This window comes from Mastigoproctus giganteus, chromosome 8 (assembly GCF_048544385.1).
Source record: "Mastigoproctus giganteus isolate SK-2022 chromosome 8, ASM4854438v1, whole genome shotgun sequence".
Classification (NCBI taxonomy): Eukaryota; Metazoa; Arthropoda; class Arachnida; order Uropygi; family Thelyphonidae; genus Mastigoproctus; species Mastigoproctus giganteus.
The window spans coordinates 47950497-47969622 of NC_143582.1; the positions used below are offsets into that span (position 1 = coordinate 47950497).

The following is a 19126-nucleotide window of genomic DNA, read 5'->3' on the forward strand; positions in this document are numbered from 1 at the left end:
GTGTGTGTGTGTGTGTGTGTGTGTGTGTGTGTGTGTGTGTGTGTGTGTGTGTGTCAGAAGCAGAAAGGAATCACCAAGAAAGAGAAGAATGATGATATCCAGCTCAGGACCCTGGGTTTGCCAAGCCCATACTCACCAGATTTGAGCCCCTGGGGCAATTATAATAATATAATTGTAAACAAAATTACAATTCATAATACAAATTGTATATACTTATATATATTGAGGTAAACTCCTCTTATTATTTTACTAATATACTTATATAATAATTTTATTCTTTATATAGAGGTACAAAATAAACATCAATTATAGATCGCTACAAAATTAAAAAGATACAGTACAATGGATACTGTACACCTTTTTATAATGAAATAAATATATAAATAAAAAAAAAGTTTAAATAACTTAACCTAAATTACGTGGCACCCCTGGAATGTCATTGCAGCGCCCCGGGTGAAAACCACTGTTCTGCCTGATTAGAGACCAAAATAGATGAGCATATTAGTATTGTTTTATATCTATACCAATAGATATGAAAACATATACCAGCATTAAAATTATAAAATAGCATTAGGTATTTTATAATCTCGTGTCAGGTTATGTTTTGTGCACTAGCATCTATAGCTTGCATGATAAGTTCCAAGCCTTTTGTTAGCTATGAATTCCCTTTTAAAAACAACTAATGAATCACATTTATAATGGCAGAGGCTCAATTTTAAAGGATAAATAGTAGATACAAAATGTACATGAAGACACTTATTTCTAGTTCTAGCGTTATTAATGTTCACACAGTTTTGATATTGATTTTGAAATTTCAGAATAAAAACAGTAACTTTATATGATTTTCTATATACTGTTTATCTTCTACATTATAAATGTGGTTCACCCCTTTTTTTAAAGGGAGTTAATGGTCCCTCTTTAGTGAAAAGGTGATATATATTGACAATCTCTCTCTCTCTCTCTCTCTCTCTCCTTCAAAACAGTCCGAACATGTGCCACCACCAGCCAACATCCATTTACTGTCCAACTTCAAACTCACAGAACCAACTTTTCATCTTCCTCGTTTATTCATTCAACTGCCGTTTTCTGGAACAACCGTCCTTCGTACGTATTTCCTGAAAATTACAGTCTACAGAAGTTCAAGTCTAATGTCAGTGTACTAAGTACTATAGGTTCTAATACCTCGTGTTTTGGGGTTTTCATAAAAAAAAAAAAAATCACTTGTTTATCAAAATATGCAGTTATGTTTTGGAAACCTCAGTTTAGGTGTATGTATTCTTTCTGTAGAGGACAAAGATGATTATTTAGTATTAGTAATGGCCAAAATGTAACTGCATATTTTGATAAACAAATGATTTTCAGTACATATCACCTTTTCACTAAAGAGGAACCATTCACTCCCTTTAAAAAAAGGAATGAACCACATTTATAATGCAAGGAAGCCTAAAGCTTATGCTGCAAGATTTGTAATAATAGTTTTAAAAATTAAAATCATATGAAATAAGTGTCAAGATCATGTTGCAGTACATCAAAAATATATTTGGTGAAAAGAATTTTTGACTGTCTTTGTAAATATGCTTAAGCAGACTTAAAACAAAATGACAACAACAAAAAAAAAAGTATTAATAAGGGAGCCTGGCACTTTGAATATAAAATTTTTCAAATATTTTTATTGACTAATTAAAATTTCTTTAAAATGTATTGAACTGCAACAGTAATGGCTATAGCAAAAAAAGTTCTTATCTGTGTGCTTCAAAATGAGATCCTCTTTCATTTATAGTGAAGTGGTTATTTATCTGAGTATTTAGTAAGACTTAATAAAAACAAAAGATAATTCTAAAGATATTGCGTACTTATGATAGGTTACATTCTGTGAAATGGAGGTCAGAAAATCTGATTTTATCTAAATACTTGTATGTGCTTCTACACTTTTAATTGTCCTTGAACTTATGAAGAGTAAAGCAGAACTATGTATTAGCTTGATTCTTATTTTTTTTTTTTTTTTTTAGAATTTATAGCTTTTAGAAGTTGAACATACTAAGTTTAACATACTGTACTATATATATATATATATATATATATATATATATATTAAACAGAGACAGCATATTTGGAAACAAGCATTCTCCACCATTAAGTGTAAAGTCATATCATTCAAGTTAATTATTTGTTAGTAAATTTTAAATAAATAAAAATAATCTTTTAAAAATCGTGAGGGCTTGTCAGGAAATTAAAATAATAAAAGGGGTCCTTCGTTGTGTTCCAATAGGTTGGAAACTACTGAGTTAGAATATTACATGTATGCCATTTACACGTTTAATGAGATTTTATTTTATGTTGGTGTATATTTTCATTTGAGAAATTTAGCACTTTTATGCAGCTTTTATGTTCATTTTAAATAAATTGTTTTATACTGAAATTTTATTTCAGTGGTTTCATTGGTCATAGTTGGGCAATGTTGTTTGCCAGCACAGGTTATAATGTGTCTTTGTATGACGTTGATTCTAATAGATAAAGCTTTGGGGCTCATTAAACAGCAGTTAAAGACATTAGAAGATTCAGGAATGCTGAGGGGAAAGCTAACTGCTGAAGAACAGTTTAACCTGATCCAGAAATCTGAAACCCTTGCAGACTGTATAAAGGAAAGCATACATGTACAGGTGAGTGTATTGTAATGTACATTTTTATGGGACCATGTTGGATATGATGCTAAGAAAGGGATAGAGGACAAGCATACATACTTTGCAGTCAACCAACTTTTTGCTCAGTGAGCAGTTTTGTACATGTTTGTAAGCACATCATTTTGCATTATTGCCAGTTGTATTATCTTTTTTTTTTTTTTTTTTTTTTTAACTGAAGAATATATGATTTGTTTATTAATGAATTTTATTCTCCATTTTATTATTATTTATATATATATATATATATATATATATTATTCTTTTGTATTATCATTCTATTGTTTCTTAATCTGTCTTTTGTGCATCGTTAATGCCATTGTTATTGCCATGTTGGCCAATTGAACATTATACGTGCCAGTGTATATACGTTTACAATAGTTCGATTTTCTTAAGTACTGGTGTTTTATACATATAGGTATTGGCGTTAATACCATACTGGTGCCATTGTTATTGCCATGTTGGCCAATTGAACATTATACGTGCCAGTGTATATACAGACTAACACAAGACTAAGACAAGGCTAACTTAAAGACCAGTATGGTATTAACGCCAATACCTATATGTATAAAACACCAGTACTTAAGAAAATCGAACTATTGTAAACGTGTGTGTGTATATATATATATATATATATATATATATATATATATATATATATATATATATTAATAAATAAATAAATAATGTTTGCCAGCATACTTTTTTTTTTTTTTTTTTTTTTTGTTGTCTGATTTCAGATTTTCTAAAAGATATAGAAACTGGGGACATTGTAGTATGAGACCACTGAGAAACTGATATTGAAATATTGAATGCTGAAATGATATGCAGTGAATGCATTTGAAACCCCTACCCTTTTATTTACCCTGTGCTTATCCAGAATTTAATGACTCAAGAAGGTGAAATAAGTTAAGAAGAGATTAGAGATTGGATTCATGACAGAAATGAAAATCCACTTCAAATTTCACACTGCTATTTAGGAAAATTATAAATATCATCTTACACGACAACACTCATTATTATTCTTCTTATAGATGCCTTAAGGAGGGTTTATTCCTTATGACTAGTGGCACATTATAGCCTTAGTTGCTAATGTGCCAATAAAATCCAAACCAACCAACCAACCAATCCTGATGACTGGCTCACTTATTCTGTTTTTCCCATTCAGAATGTGGAAGAAGAATATAGGTTAGAGAATTAAGATTGGTGCCCCATGGCTATAAGATCTAGAAACTAAGGAATTCCTTCCTTTTAAAGCTCTTTCGACATATCCTTTTTTCTTCACTTTCCTCCCAGATCCTTGGTGTTCCTCTATTCATGACCAAAAGGGTGGGGGGGGGGGGGTAGCATTGCTAACTTATTATACGTGCTTATTATAAAAGCACATTTCTGGAGGTCACTACCATAAAACAATAAAAACAATTTGCAGTTTCCAGTTTATTGGGCTTTTCTGTTAGTGCATCTATTGTAAATAGGTAGTAAACTCATCTTATTGCATTTGCGATAATATCAATAATTGGAATTGTGTGGGTTTTTATGTTAGAGTATTATGGTGAAATGTATTTCCCCTTCACTGAAATCTTCACTCTAAATTTTTAGAATCTTCTTTTCATTCCTACTTTTTTAAGCTTTGTAAACTTGTTACTCCACATTTCACTTGTGCATGTTGTGTTAGTTGCAATTACAACTAACATGTCGCGTTAGTTGTAATTTGTGCATGCTGTGTTCTTTGTTATTGATTGCTTATCTTTTTTACTGTTTTAAATTTTACTGTCAGTTTAACTTCTGTTCCAGGGAAATTAATGGAACACTGTTTAAAGAAGCACTGCAGGATCATCTAGACAAGATTTCAGTTATAGCTCGGACACAGCATAGTTTTGTTAAGGCGAAGTCTTGTCTGACCAATTTTATTGGATACAATGATGTGGTCACAAAGGAACTAGATGCAGGAAATAACTTTGATACCATATATTTGGATCTTAGAAAGGCTCTTGATACTGTTGCACATGGAAGACTGCTGCACAAATTGGAGCAGTGTGGCATTGGAGGCAAATTGCTGCTATGGATAAAGGGATGGTTGAGTGGTAATCAATGGACACTGCTCTTCATGGACAACTGTTATTAGTGGAGTCCCCCAGGGTTCAGTGTTGGGTCCATTGTTGTTTTCTGTATTTATAAATGATATTGATGATGGTATATCAGGCTTAATATCGAAGTTTGCAGCCGATATGAAGGTTGGCAGGATTGTTAAAGATACCAATGGCAGTACACTGCTACAACAGGATCTAGAAAAGTTGAGCAGATGGGCTGAGAGGTGGCAAATAAAGTTAACATTGACAAATATATAAAGTACAGTCAGTCCTCGTATAGCACAATAGTTGTATTCCTAGAAACCCTCGTGCAATATAAACAACAGGCCCAATGGGAAAAATAGGGTTAGGTGCCGACCACCCAAGATTGAGCACACATTTGTAACCAAAACATTACCAAGCAAAATAAATAATCGTAAAAAAATACTTACATATTTTATTACGACTATTACGTAATAAAATATTGCTAATGCTTTTGCTTCTACCGTAAGAAAACTTGTTTTTTGTTTGATTTTCTATCCAAACAGATGACAGCCATTCCATCTCTTCCAATTCTTTGTCTTAATCTAATGGATTTTAATTACACTTTGAGTTGTTCCTGCTATGAAAGTTTTTATTTTCTCTGCATTCTTTGTAATTCTTTGCGTTGCCTCATTTAGGCCTGTAGCACGTGCAATATCACATGGTCTTTCATTTCGCTCAGTGTTTCACAATTTCATATTTTTTTTCTCTATCAACAGAGGCAGACTGGCCATAAGCCTTTCCAGGGAAACCACGGTGGGTCGGAGGCCGGTGTGATTTTGGCCATAAACGCTAATATGAGGCCACTACAAATTTTCCCGGGTAAGAACTTTTTGATCCAGTCCGCCTCTGTTTATCGATATTGCTTTTCTTTTTCTCTCTGAATCTGTAGTGTCTTCACCAGGATGCTTCCTTTTCACACCTTTTAAGTATTTTACTCATTTTTAGGGAATAAAGCACAATTACAAAATGAGGAGGCACGCTTGATACACATAAACAAAGCTGCACGTGTGTAGCAACTAAATAAACAACACCGTAAAGGCAGAGACACATTATGAACACCTCATTAGCTCACATTTTACTAAAGCAAATTTCTGGGGGTTACTACCATAAAACAATTTCCAGTTGCATTCCTGCTAGTGGAATCTGTTATAAACTGGTAGTAAATTCGATCTAATTGCATTTGCGATAATACCCATAGCTGGAATTTTACGTTATTATGGTGAAATGTGTTTCCCCTTCACTGAAAAACATAAATACATTTTCAGAATCTTCTCTTCATTCCTATCATGTTGCGTTCAGTTGGGGTTATTCCACGTCCGACTGCCATTTCTTGTAAACACAAAGGCGAATCGTGCATAAGCGAATTTGGTTCGTGTTATATACAATATTGTTCCCCTATTTATAAATCATGTATGATCGAATTCTTGTAGTGTAAACACATGTTATACGAGGACTGACTGTAATACATATGGGAAGCAGCAACCCCAGAATAACGTATCAACTCTGTGGTACTACACTGACAGTGGTAGAGAATGAAAAGGACCTGGGGGTAATTGTGCAGGGAGATATGAAGTTTTCTGAGCAGTGCAGATAGTCTGCAAGAGTAGCTCATGGTGTCTTGTCAGTGATATACAGGAATTTTTCTAGCAGGGATAAGGAGGTGATTATCCCCTTGTATAAGGCAATGGTCAGGCCACACCTTAAGTATTGTATACTGGTGTGGAGGCCTCATTTTAAGAAGGATGTAGAGCTGTTGGAATGAGTACAGAGAAGGGCAACAAGATTAGTGAATGGAACAAAGGGTTGCTCTTACGAAGAAAGGCTTAAGTTTTGCAGATTACAGTGTCTGGAGACATAGGCACATGCGAGGTGATCTGATTGAGGCGTATAAAGCCTTGAATGGTTTGAGCATGCTCAGTGCTGATGGGATTCTTCCTCTTGCTCAGAATAATTACCTGAGAGGGCATAAATTCAAATTGAGGAAAGACAGCTGTAGGATAGCTGTGTGGAAGTTTGCCTTTAGTCAGCGGGTAGTTGATTGGTGGAACAGACTTCCATCTTTTGTTGTGGAAGTTGATAGCCTAAATAAATTTAAGGCTGAGCTGAACAGGTATTTGGAACAAACGGAGGGGTGAAATGGGAGCAGTTGTTTTTTTTTTTTTTTTTTTGCTTGCGTTTTTGAAGTGGTGCAAGAATTACTTTTGCCTCTGCCTACGGCCACTGTTAACCTTTTAGTCTGTGTATCTCCCCCAAGCTACAAAATTAAAAAGATACAGTATAATGGATACTGTACACCTTTTTATAATGAAATAAATATATAAATAAAAAAAAAAAGTTTAAGTAACTTAACCTAAATTATGTGGCACCCCTGGAATGTCATTGCAGCACCCCTGCTGCATAAGCTTGCGTTCTTGCATTGTATGCCTCTACTAATGCTAATGTAAGGTTTAAAAAGCATTTGGGCAACTATTAGAGTGGATGACTATTAGATGATTATCTGCATTTACATTCATCTGAGCACTAATATTATTATTCTGCTAACATATACAGAAAACGAGTTTGCTGCCTACTGATGTTTCATTGATATAATTATACTTTTTCACCTGGTTGGTATTTTCTCATATTGTGTAGAAAACTATATTATACCTTTTCCATTTGTTGTGGAACTTTTTCCAATGAATGCTTATAGAAGGATTTATGCCATAGGAGCTCATTTTTCCACCAAAAATTTATTTTTTTGTTTAGTTGTAGATAACAGCTTTGAACACAAATGGAACTGTTCTCTTTGAAGTATAGAAATCATTTATTGTGTTATGGATCACACATTTGTCAAAATTGTTTAAAAAACACTGATCTGCCTGCTTTTTATGTTTAACTGCAGCATGCATTAGAACCTGGTCAACTGGAATTTCAAAATTCAACTACTAAATTAATTACTTTAAGTTTAGGAATGATACATCTTGCACTTCTTGGAAGCAGATATCTGATTAATTTAAAAATTTATCAGATATCTGCAAGAGAGTGAGATACAGTGACAACGTTAAGCTAAAAGCAAACACAAAGCATAGCATTTGGACAGATCAGAGTATTCATTCCGCTGTGGGATAGGCGTCCTTGGGAGAATAACTAACATCTTTTGAATTTTTCTGCTGCTTTAGTGAACCAGTGAGCCAGAGCAATGCTAATTGCCTTGAGTGCCTTTTCCTGAGAAGAGGACTATAACCATTGTTTTAAAATTATGCTTAACATTCTTTAGCCTATGTATTTAACTATTAGAACATGTCACTTCAAGTACTGTCAACTTTCATTATGAAGACATCTATATTTATTTGTGCTAGTTTTCTTCTCTTTGTTTTGTTATCAGTTTATGACATTACTTAATGTATTTTTCTCATTTTGTTTTTCTTTATAATGAAATAAGTCTGTGTCTGTTAAAAAATTGTACATGAACCATGTAATTCTCTTTGGCCTTAGCCATTCAGGATTTGTTTTTCTCTTCTTGAGAATGAGTAAATGAATGTTAGCATTAGTAGAGGCATACGATGCAAGAAAGCAAGCTTATGCAGCATCAGCCAAAAAAAAAACCCTCTCCCGTTTCACCCCTCTTTTCTTTCCAAATGCCTGTACAGCTCAGCCTTAAATTTATTTAGGCTATTAGCTTCCACAACAAAGGATGGAAGCCTGTTCCACCAATTAACTACCCGCTGGCTAAAGTCAAATTTCCGCATATCTATTCTACAACTATCTTTCCTCAATTTGAAACTGTGCCCCCTCAGGTTCTTAGTCTGAGGAAGAATCCCATCAGCATTCAGCTTGCTCAACCCATTCAAGGCCTTATACGCCTCAATCAGATCACACTTCTTGATTAGACTGGGGTTCGAGCCCGTCACCACGAAATACGGAGGATGAGGAAAGGTCAGGGAATGACCACCGCATTTCCCGGAGCAATATGGCCTTAGTTGCTAATGCTCCTAAAAACCAAACAACAAACAATCAGATCACCTCGCAGGTGCCTACTCTCCAGGCACGGCGCCTCCGTAGCCAGGTGGGCAGGAGCAGCAGTGCATAGCACACGCTTCTTGATTAGATCAGGGTTCGAGCCCATGACCACCGCATATCCCCGGAGCAATATGGCCTTAGTTACTAATGCTCCTAAAAACCAAATAACAGCAACTCTCCAGGCGCTGCAATTTGCAGAATTTAAGCCTTTCTTGGTAAGAGCATCCCTTTGTTCCCCTCACCAATCTTGTTGCCCTTCTTTGTACTCATTCTAGCAACTCTACATCCTTCATAAAATGAGGTCTCCAGACCTGTACACAGTACTCTAGGTGTGGCCTGACCATTGCCTTGTATAATGGAATAATCACCTCCCTGTCCCCGCTAGCAAAATTCCTATATATCATTGAGAAGACTCCACGACCTGCCCTGGCAGCCCATCTGCACTGCTCAGCAAACTTCATATTTGACTGCACAATTACCCCAGATCTTTTTCACTTTCCACTTCCCTGAGTGTAGTAGGCGCCTCCGTAGCCAGGTGGGAAGGAGCAGCAGTGCGCAGCACACGCTTCTTGATTAGACCGGGGTTCGAGCCCATCACCACCAAATACGGAAGATGCGGAAAGGTCAAGGAATGACCACCGCATATCCCTGAGCAATATGGCCTTAGTTGCTAATGCTCCTAAAAAAACCAACCAACCAACCAACCCTGAGTGTAGTACCACACAGTTGGTAGAATTCTCTTCGGTTATTGCTACTCACATGCAGTACTTTGCATTTGTCAATGTTAAACTTCAGTTGCCACTTCTCAGCCCAGTGTCACCTGATACTTTATATGCATCCCATACATTTTTATTCTCTGCAATGAGCCTCATTAATTCATCTGACATCCATTGAGGCCTAAACCTTGAACAGTATTTTTTAGTTGGAATGAAAAGCCTAGTAGCCTCCAAAATTAAATCCTTGAAGGCTTCCAATTTAGAATTCAACGTTGGTAACATCACTTGATACACACTGTACAGAATTTAAAAACTGTCTGAGTCACTTTTACGAAAGCAAAAGCCCTTCCCTTTAGCCTTGATGGTAGTTACATCTTTAAGTAATTCCCACATCAGTACATTGTGATCACTGTCACCCAGTGGTTCTTTTATCTGCAAATTCTTAATGCATGAATAATCATTGCTGATAATCAGATCAAGAGTATTACTCCCTGTGGTATTGCCTCTCTAACATGATGCTGTAGAAAACAGTCATTCAATAAATCCACAAAAGTCTTGCTAGTGTGCGGGTGACCAAGCCACAAGCTCCAGTCAATATCTGGAAAGTTAAAATCCCCCATTTTAAGACATTCTGATTTACTAGCCCACTCTATTTCTCTGCACAATTGCTCATTTTACTCATCGGATTCATTAGGCCTATAACACACACCTAGTCTCATTTTTCCTTTCCCAGTGCTTATTTCACACTAAACAGACTCAACACTGCATTATCCACCAACATCAATTGGATGCACTTCCTTAGATTTTATGTGTTTCTTAATTAACAGCATAACCCCTCCTCCATTCCTGTACACATTGTACTCCCCAAATTCCAATTCTGCACTGCTTATATCTGTGTGACACCACATCTCTGATATCCCAACAACAATATCTGCCTTTGATGTCTTGACTAGCACTTCAAGCTCATCAAATTTATTAACTATACTCCTAGCATTGGTGTACATGCAAGTATACATGCACCTGTTCCTATTCTTGGTTACCCTAACACAGCCCATGTATTTACTTGTTCCACTATGACTCCCAACAGTCCTGGAAATCTCCATCACCTTGCTTTACAGGCTACTGCTCATTCTAATTGAAGTGGTGCAAGAATCACTTTTACCTCTGGCTACGGCCACTGTTAACCTTTTAGTCTGTGTATCCCCCCCCCCAAGCTAGTAGTTTTCCGACCTACCTAACACTGCCTCGATAGCATCAACAAATATTCTTGCACCCTTTCTATTTAAGTGTACCCCATCACTGTAGAAGCAGTCTCTCCTGTCAACAAGCACAGACCAGGCTGAAAAAAATTCTACCCCTTGAGCCTTGCACAATCTCTCCAGGGTTGAATTGATCGACAAGGCTCTCATCATATACTCCCTCCTATTGTGTCTGGGCAGAATTGCAGACACTCACATTCAACCCTAATTTGCGACTTTTTTGCAACTTTAACCTGTACTTGTTGAGTAAATCTGCATATGTCTTACTCTTAATGTTCCAACGTGTACAACAACATCACCTTTTGTACCCTTAAAAGATGATATCTGCTGTACAACATCATCAACTTTTGCCCCTAGCAGACAAACCCTGGTCCTGTTCCACCTATCATGTTTATTAATTTATGGAGAAAAGGAAAATGAACAGGATTCTGAAGCTATTTTGTGAAACATGAAGATGCTTTTTTATATTTTAACAAATGTATAGAATGGGTTACAAAAAATGGCATAAAAGCTTATCAGACCTTGCTTTTACATCAAATATGTGAATTTACTGTGAGGAAGAGACTAACCAAAGTAAAACAGAAATAACTATATGATTTCATTATTCATAGTTTGTGCAATGTGTTCTGAATAATAAATTTGTATATAAATTGATAATTTATGTACATAATGTATTTCCATGTTATAATCCTGCTAATCAGATTATTTTGGTAATCTTGAACATCCAGCTCTCACATTAATTATTATTAGTAAGTCTTTATTGATTAAATACACATTGTAAGTACACAAACAGATACAGTATCAGCAAGAAAAAAAACTACTCACTTTAGCTATCCCCCCAATAATTTATCTAATTCTTCCTTAAATTTATTCAAACTACCCACATCCACAATACCAGATGGAGGTTTGTTCCAGCAATCAGTTACTCTCTGGCTGAAAGTAAATTTTCACACGTCTGTCTTTTGACCCTTCTTTTGCAATCCTTTCCATCCTTTTCACATTACCTAAGTATGTTGCCCATGAAATAGTAAAGATGCAATAAGCATTTAGTTTACTCAATCCATTCAAAGTCTCAATGATTAAACATCTCAATCAGATCTCCCGGTAGGTGCCTTGTTTGAAAAAGTGCTGGAGTCAGCAGAATTGGAGTCTTTCATGTTAAAAATAGCATTAGTAGAGGCATATGATGCAAGAAAGCAAGCTTATGCAGCATCAGCCAAAAAAAAAAAAAAAAAAAAACTTCCACTTCACCCCTCCGTTTGTTCGAAATACCTGTCCAGCTGAGCCTTACATTTATTTAGGCTATCAACTTCCACAAAAAGGGATGGAAGTCTGTTCCACCAACCAACTACCCACTGGCTAAAGGCAAATTTCCACACATCTATCCTACATCTGTCTTTCCTCAATTTGAATTTATGCCCTCTCAGGTGTTTATTCTGAGCAAGAGGCAGAATCTCATCAGCATTGAGCATGCTCAAACCATTCAAGGCTTTATACACCTCTATCAGATCACCTCGCCGGTGCCTAGTCTCCAGACACTGTAATTTGCAAAACTTGCACCTTTCTTCGTAAGACCAACCCTTTGTTCCATTCATTAATCTTGTTTTCCTTCTCTGTACTCGTTCCAGCAGCTCTACATCCTTCTTGAAATGAGGCCTCCAGACCTGTATACAGTACTCAAGGTGTGGCCTGACCATTGCCTTATACAAGAGAATAGTCACCTCCTTATCCCTGCTAGAAAAATTCCTATATATCATTGATAAGACACCATGAGCTACTCTTGCAGCCTATCTGCACTGCTCAGAGAACTTCATATCTGCCTGCACAATTACCCCCAGGTCCTTTTCATTCTCTACCAATGTCAGTGTAGTACCACAGAGTTGATACTTTGCTCTGGGGTTGCTATTTCCCATATGTAGTACTTTACATTTGTCAATGTACTTCATTTGCCACTTCTCAGCCCATCTGCTCAACTTTTCCAGATCCTGTTGCAGCAGCACAGCATCAGCAGTGTCCTTAACAACCTTGCCAACCTTTGTATTGTCTGCAAACGTTGACATTAAGCTTGATATACCATCATCAATATTATTTATAAATACAGAAAACAGTAATGGACCCAACACTGAACCCTGAGGGACTCCACTAATAACATTAGTCCACGATGAGCAGTGTCCATTGATTACCACTCTCTGTCTTCTCCCCTCAACCATCCCTTTATCCGTAGCAGCAATTTGCCTCCAATGCCACACTGCTCCAATTTGTGCAGCAGTCTTCCATGTGCAACAGTATCAAAAGCCTTTCTAAGATCCAAGTATATAATATCAAAGTTATTCCCTGTATCCAGTTCTTTTGTGACTGCATCATAGTATCCAATCAAATTGGTCAGGCAAGACTTCCCCTTAACAAAACCATGCTGTGTCCGAGCTATAACTGAAGTCTTGTCTAGATGATCCTGCAGTGCTTCTTTAACCAGTGCCTCCATTAAATTTCCTGGAACAGAAGTTAAACCCACAGGTCTATAATTATTTGTGTCAGCCTTTGATCCTCCTTTGTGAATTGGGGTCACATTTGCACATCTCCAGTCTATGGGTACCTCCTCTGAGTCCAAGAAAGCTCTCATAATTATGGCTAAGGATTTGCTTACTTCCTTTGCTGCCTTCTTTAATATAACTGGATAGATCCCATCCACCCCAGGTGCCTTTCTTGTGATTATCTTCAACAATTTCTCCTCCACTTTACTCTCAGTTATTACAAGATTATCTAGCTTACTGCCAGAGTTGAATACACCTCTGGCATTCCCCTCGCCGAATAACTCCTCATGTGTGAATGTCGATGCAAAATATTCATTTAGTTTGTAAGCCACCTGAGCAGGATCATCAACAGTTGAACCATTGATATCAAGTGGACCAATCTGATTCATCCCCTTCCTTCTAGAGTTTACCTAAGTAAAGAACTCTTTGCTGTTTTTCTTTGCATCCCTTGCCAAAGATTTCCCGTAATCTGCCTTCGCCTGCCTAACCTCCTTTGTAACTTGGTTACAGATCAACTTATATCTATCATAGGCTTCTGTGTCATGTGTTAATTTGTATGTATCCCATGCATTTTTCTTCCCTGCCATTTGTCTCATTAGTTCATCTGACATCCATTTAGGCCTAAACCTTGAACAATATTTCTTAGTTGGTATGTAATGCCTAGTAGCTTCCAAGATACGTTCTTTGAATGCTTTCCGTTTTGAATTTGCTGTTGGTAACATCATCAGTTGGTCTCATTGTATAGAATTTAAATACAGTCTCAGACCATCTTAGTCGCCTTTATGAAAGCAATAATCCCTCCCTTTACCCCTGATGGCAGTTACGTCTTTGAGTAAATCCCACTTCAGCACACCGTGATCACTGCCACCTAGTGGTTCCTCTATCTGCAGATTCTTAATGCATGAAGAATCACTACTGATAATCAATTCAAGAGTATTACTTCCTCTAGTTGCCTCCTGAACATGCTGATGTAGAAAACAATCATCCAATAAATCCACAAAAGCCTTGCTAGTGTGTGAGTGACCAACCCACAATTTCCAGTCAGTATCTGGGAAATTAAAATCCCCCATTATTAGACTCTCTGATTTACTGGCCCACTCTATTTCCCTGTACAGTTTCTTATTATACTCATCTAAGTCATTAGGCCTATAGCACACTCCTACTTTCAATTTTGATCTCCCAATGTTTATGTCACACCAAACTGACTCGACACTGCACTGTCCAGCGATGTTGACCGCCTTCACTTCCTTGGATTTTATGTGTTTCTTAACTAATAGCATAACCTCTCTTCCCTTCCTATCCTGTCTATCCTTTCTGTAGACGTTGTACTCCCCAAATTCCAGTACTGCATTCCTTATATCTGTGTGGTACCACGTCTCTGATATCCCAACAACATCCGCCTTTGATGCTTTGAGCAATACCTCAAATTAATCAAATTTATTTACCAAACTCCTAGCATTGGTGTACATGCAAGTATACATGCACCTGTTCTTTTTCTTAGCTACCCTAACACAACCCATGTGTTTACTAGTACCGCAATGACTCCCAGCAGTCTCTGAAATATCCTGCATCTTGTTTTCCAGGCTTCTGCTCATTCCAATAGAAGCAGTGCAAGAATCACTTTCACCTCTGCCAGTGGCTATTGTTAATCTATTAGTCCTTGTATTACCCCAAGCTAGAAGTTTTCCGACCCACCTAACACTGCCTCGATAGCATCAGCAAATAGTCTTGCACCCTTTCTATTTAAGTGTATCCCATCCCTGTAGAAACAGTCCCTTCTGTTAACAAGTACAGACCAGGCTGAAAAAAATTCTACCCCTACCATCTGTGCCTTTGACTAATTTTGTTGCTCTTCTCTTGCACCTCTTCCAAATGTTCCACCCTTCTTAAAAAGAGATTTTCCAGACCCATGACATACTCAGTCATGGTTGATGATCCTGTTCAGATGACTGACAAACTGAATGAGTGTTTTTGCAGGAGTCTCCATAGCCAGGTGGGCAGGAGCAGCAGTGTGTGGCACACGCTTCTTGATTAGATCGGGGTTCGAGCCCGTGACCACCAAATACGGAGGATGCGGAAAGTCAGCGAATGACCAACGCATATTCCCGGAGCAGTATGGCCTTAGTTGCTAATGCTCCTAAAAACCAAAATAATAACAATGTGTTTTGCGTCTACATTCACACACAAGGAATTTTGTAAGAAGTAGAGAACAGAAGCTTATAAAACTCTAACAGAGAGCTTAAATGATTTTTTAATAATTGAGAGCAAAGTGGAGGTTGAAGTTAAACATAAGAAAGGCACCTCGGGTGGATGGGCTCTATCCAGTTTAAGGAGGCAGCAAAGGAAGTATGTAAACCCTTGGCCATAATTATGAGAGCATTCTTGGACTCAGGAGAAGGCCCCACAGACTGGAGATGAGCAAATGTATCCAGAATTCACAAATGGGGATCAAAGGGTGACACGAATAATTACAGACCTGTTAGTTTAACTTCTGTTCTGGGGAAAATAATAATCACTGGTTAAAGAAGCATTGCAGGATCATCTAGACAAGACTGCAGTAATAATTCAGACACAGCATTAGTTTGTTAAGGCGAAGTCTTGTCTGACCAATTTGATTGGATACTTTGATGTGGTCACAAAGGAACTGGATGCAAAAAATAATTTTGATATCATATACTTGGATTTCAGGGAAGCTTTTAATACTGTTGCACATGGAAGACTAAATTGGAGCAGGATGGCATTAAGGGAAAGTTGCTACATTGGATGAAAGGCTGGTTGAGTGGGAGAAGACAGAGTGGTAATCAATGGATACTGCTTTTCATGGACTAATGTTATTAGTGGTGTCCCCCAGGGTTCGGTATTGGGCCCATTGTTGTTTTGTATGTTTATGAATGATATTGATGAAGGTATATCAGGCTTAATGTCCAAGTTTGCAGATGATAGAAAGGTTGGCAGGGTTGTTAATGACAGTATGTTACTGCAACAGGATTTATAAAAGCTGGGCAGATGGGCTGAGAAGTGGCAACTGACATTTAACATTGACAAATGCAAAATACCGCATATGGGTAGAAATAACCCCAGAAAAACGTACCAACTGTGCGGTACTGCACTCATGGTGGTAGCGAATGAAAAAGAACTGGGGGTAATCGTGCAGTCAGATATGAAGTTTTTGCAGACAGGCTGCCAGAGCACGTCATGGGGTCTTGTCAATGATATACAAGAATTTTGTTAGTAGGGGTAAGGAGGTGATTATTCCATTATACAAGGCAATGGCAAGCCACACCTAGAATACTGTGTACAGGTCTGGATGCCTCATTTTAGGAAGGACGTAGAGTTGCTAGAACAAGTGCAGAGAAGAGCAACAAGATTGGTGAGCAGAATTAAGGGGTCATTTTACCAAGAAAGGCTTAATTTCTGCAAATTGCAGCTCCTGGAGCCTGGGCACTGGTGAGGTGATCTCATTGAGGCGTATAAGGCCTTAAATGAGTTGAGCAGGCTCAATGCTGATGGGATTCATCCTCTTGCTCAGATTCCACACCTAAGGGGGCATAAATTCATATTGAGGAAAGACAGTTATAGATGTGTGAAAACTTGCCTTTAGCAAGCAGGTAGTTGATTGCTGGAACAAACTGCTATGTATCATTGTGGAAGTTGATAGCTTAAATAAATTCAAGGAACAACTGGACAAACATTTTAAAACCAATGGATGTGTTTTTTTTTTTTTTTTTTTTTTTTTTTGGGCTTATGCTGAATAAGGTTGCTTTCTTGCATCCTATGCCTCTGCTAATGCTAGTCCAAGTGCAGTCAAACCATTACTGTATACAACAGAATATCATCTCCTGTTCCCTGCTGATAGAATTTCTGTAATACCATTGACAAAACTCCATTATTGCATCCTGTCTGCATTGCTCAGAGAACTTAATGTCAGAAACCTTAATTGCCACTTCTCACTCCATCTGCTTAATTTTTTATAGGTCTCATTGCAATAGTACACTTTTATTCTTGTCATTGACCATCCTGTTAATCTTTATATTATATGCAAGCTTAGGTAATAAGCTTGATATCCCCTTGTCAGTATCCCTAATAAATATTGGAAACAGCAATGTGTCCAGCACTGAATGCCAAGGGGTCACTGATAACTTTAGTCCAAGAACAGTAATGCCCATTTATAACTACCCTCTTGTCTCCTGCCACTCAACCATCTCATTATCCATAGCAGTAACTTGCCTCTAATGCTACACTGCTCCAATTTGTGCAGCATTCATTCATGTGGAACAGTGACAGAAAGGTTTACTGTAAGCTAAGCATGTCAAGATTTATTATTTGCATCTTGTTCCTTTCTTACTGCATTAATATCTGATTAGATTTATCGACAAGATTTTTCCTTAATAAATCAGTGCTGCGATTTCCATATAACTGCATTTCTGTCAAGATGATCCTGCAATACTTTTTAACCACTGACTGCATTATTTTTGGAATGAAAGTAACAGTTCTGTAATTACAAAACTGTTACTTTTGATACATGTTACACAGTTTAATTACAGAGCTTACAGTTCTGCAGTTACTCACTTTGCTCTTTGGTTTCTCCTTTGTGGATAGGAGAGCCATTTGCACATCTCCAATTTACTGGTATTTTTCTTGAATCCAAGAATGCTCTCATAGTTATGGCCAAAGGTTTGTTTTATTCTTTTGGTGTTTTTTTAATAAAACTGGATGATAAATATCATTGACCCCAGATGCCTTATTTACTTTTACTTTCAACAATTTCTCTTCAATTTTCTTCTCAGTTATCACAATCATTAGCTCCCATCTATAACTTGATATACTTCTGGTACTCGCATCCCTTAAACCTTCATGTATATTTATGAATATACATGAAGAATATTTATTCAGTTTGTCAACAGTCTGAACTAATCAATAAATCTGTATTTAGTGGGCCAATTTGGTTCTTCCCTTTCCTTCTAGTGTTAAGCAAGGAATTATGTGCCACTTTTCTTTGCATCTTTAGCTAGACATTCTCATAATTTGCGTTAGCTTACCTAAACCCACTTAGTAAGATTTGACTTAGTATGACTTGATTGCAGACTAGCTTGTATTTACTGTAGATTTCTATGTTAATTAATTTATAATTATCCCATGCATTTTTCTTTTCTGCCACTAGTTTCATCAGTTCATCTGACATCTATTTTGGTCTAAATCTTGAACAATCTATTGGTTGGTTTAGAAAGCTTAGTAGCTTTTATGATTACTTCTCTGAATGCTTTCCATTTAGAATTTGCAGTTGATAACACCATTAGTTGGTCCGATTGAAAAGAACTTAAACTATCTAAAAATATCATAGTCATCTTTTACAAAAGCAAAATCCTTTCCCTTTACTCTTAACAATAGTTATAGCTTTTAAGTAATTCCACATAAATATATTGCCTGCCTGGCAACCCGAAGGTCACGGGTTCGAATCCTGCCTCGGGCTTGGATCAGAGTACTGCAAAAATCTTGGGAGGTGCATTATGGCCATAGAAGCGCGATGCGCCAACAACTAACTAAACAAAAACAAATATATTATGATCACTGCCACCAAGTGGTTTCTTTATCTGGAGATTCTTAAAGCACAAAGAGTTTAGATTATAATGGTTGCATTCTATTAGATTCTGAAACCCTCTGTGCTAGGTCACCATGAGAAACAACAAAGAAATTTATGTACATAATTTTCTTATAGTCAAATAGGAAAAAAAGTTAAGTTGGATAAAAATATATTTTATTGATTATGATAGCGATGTGGCACACAGATTTTTAATTGCACATATAACAAGAGGCATATGTTTCTGTTAT

General features: G+C 37.0%; 1 protein-coding gene across 1 annotated transcript in view; it reads left to right on the top strand.

Moving 5' to 3' along the window:
- The window catches only part of LOC150081516 (lambda-crystallin homolog), a 45846-nt gene that overhangs the window by 8548 nt on the left and 18172 nt on the right, over nt 1-19126 (top strand). Inside the window, 2 exon segments of the mRNA XM_090380232.1 lie at nt 2431-2505; nt 2507-2660. Coding sequence (XP_090236358.1) covers nt 2431-2505; nt 2507-2660 — 229 coding nt within the window.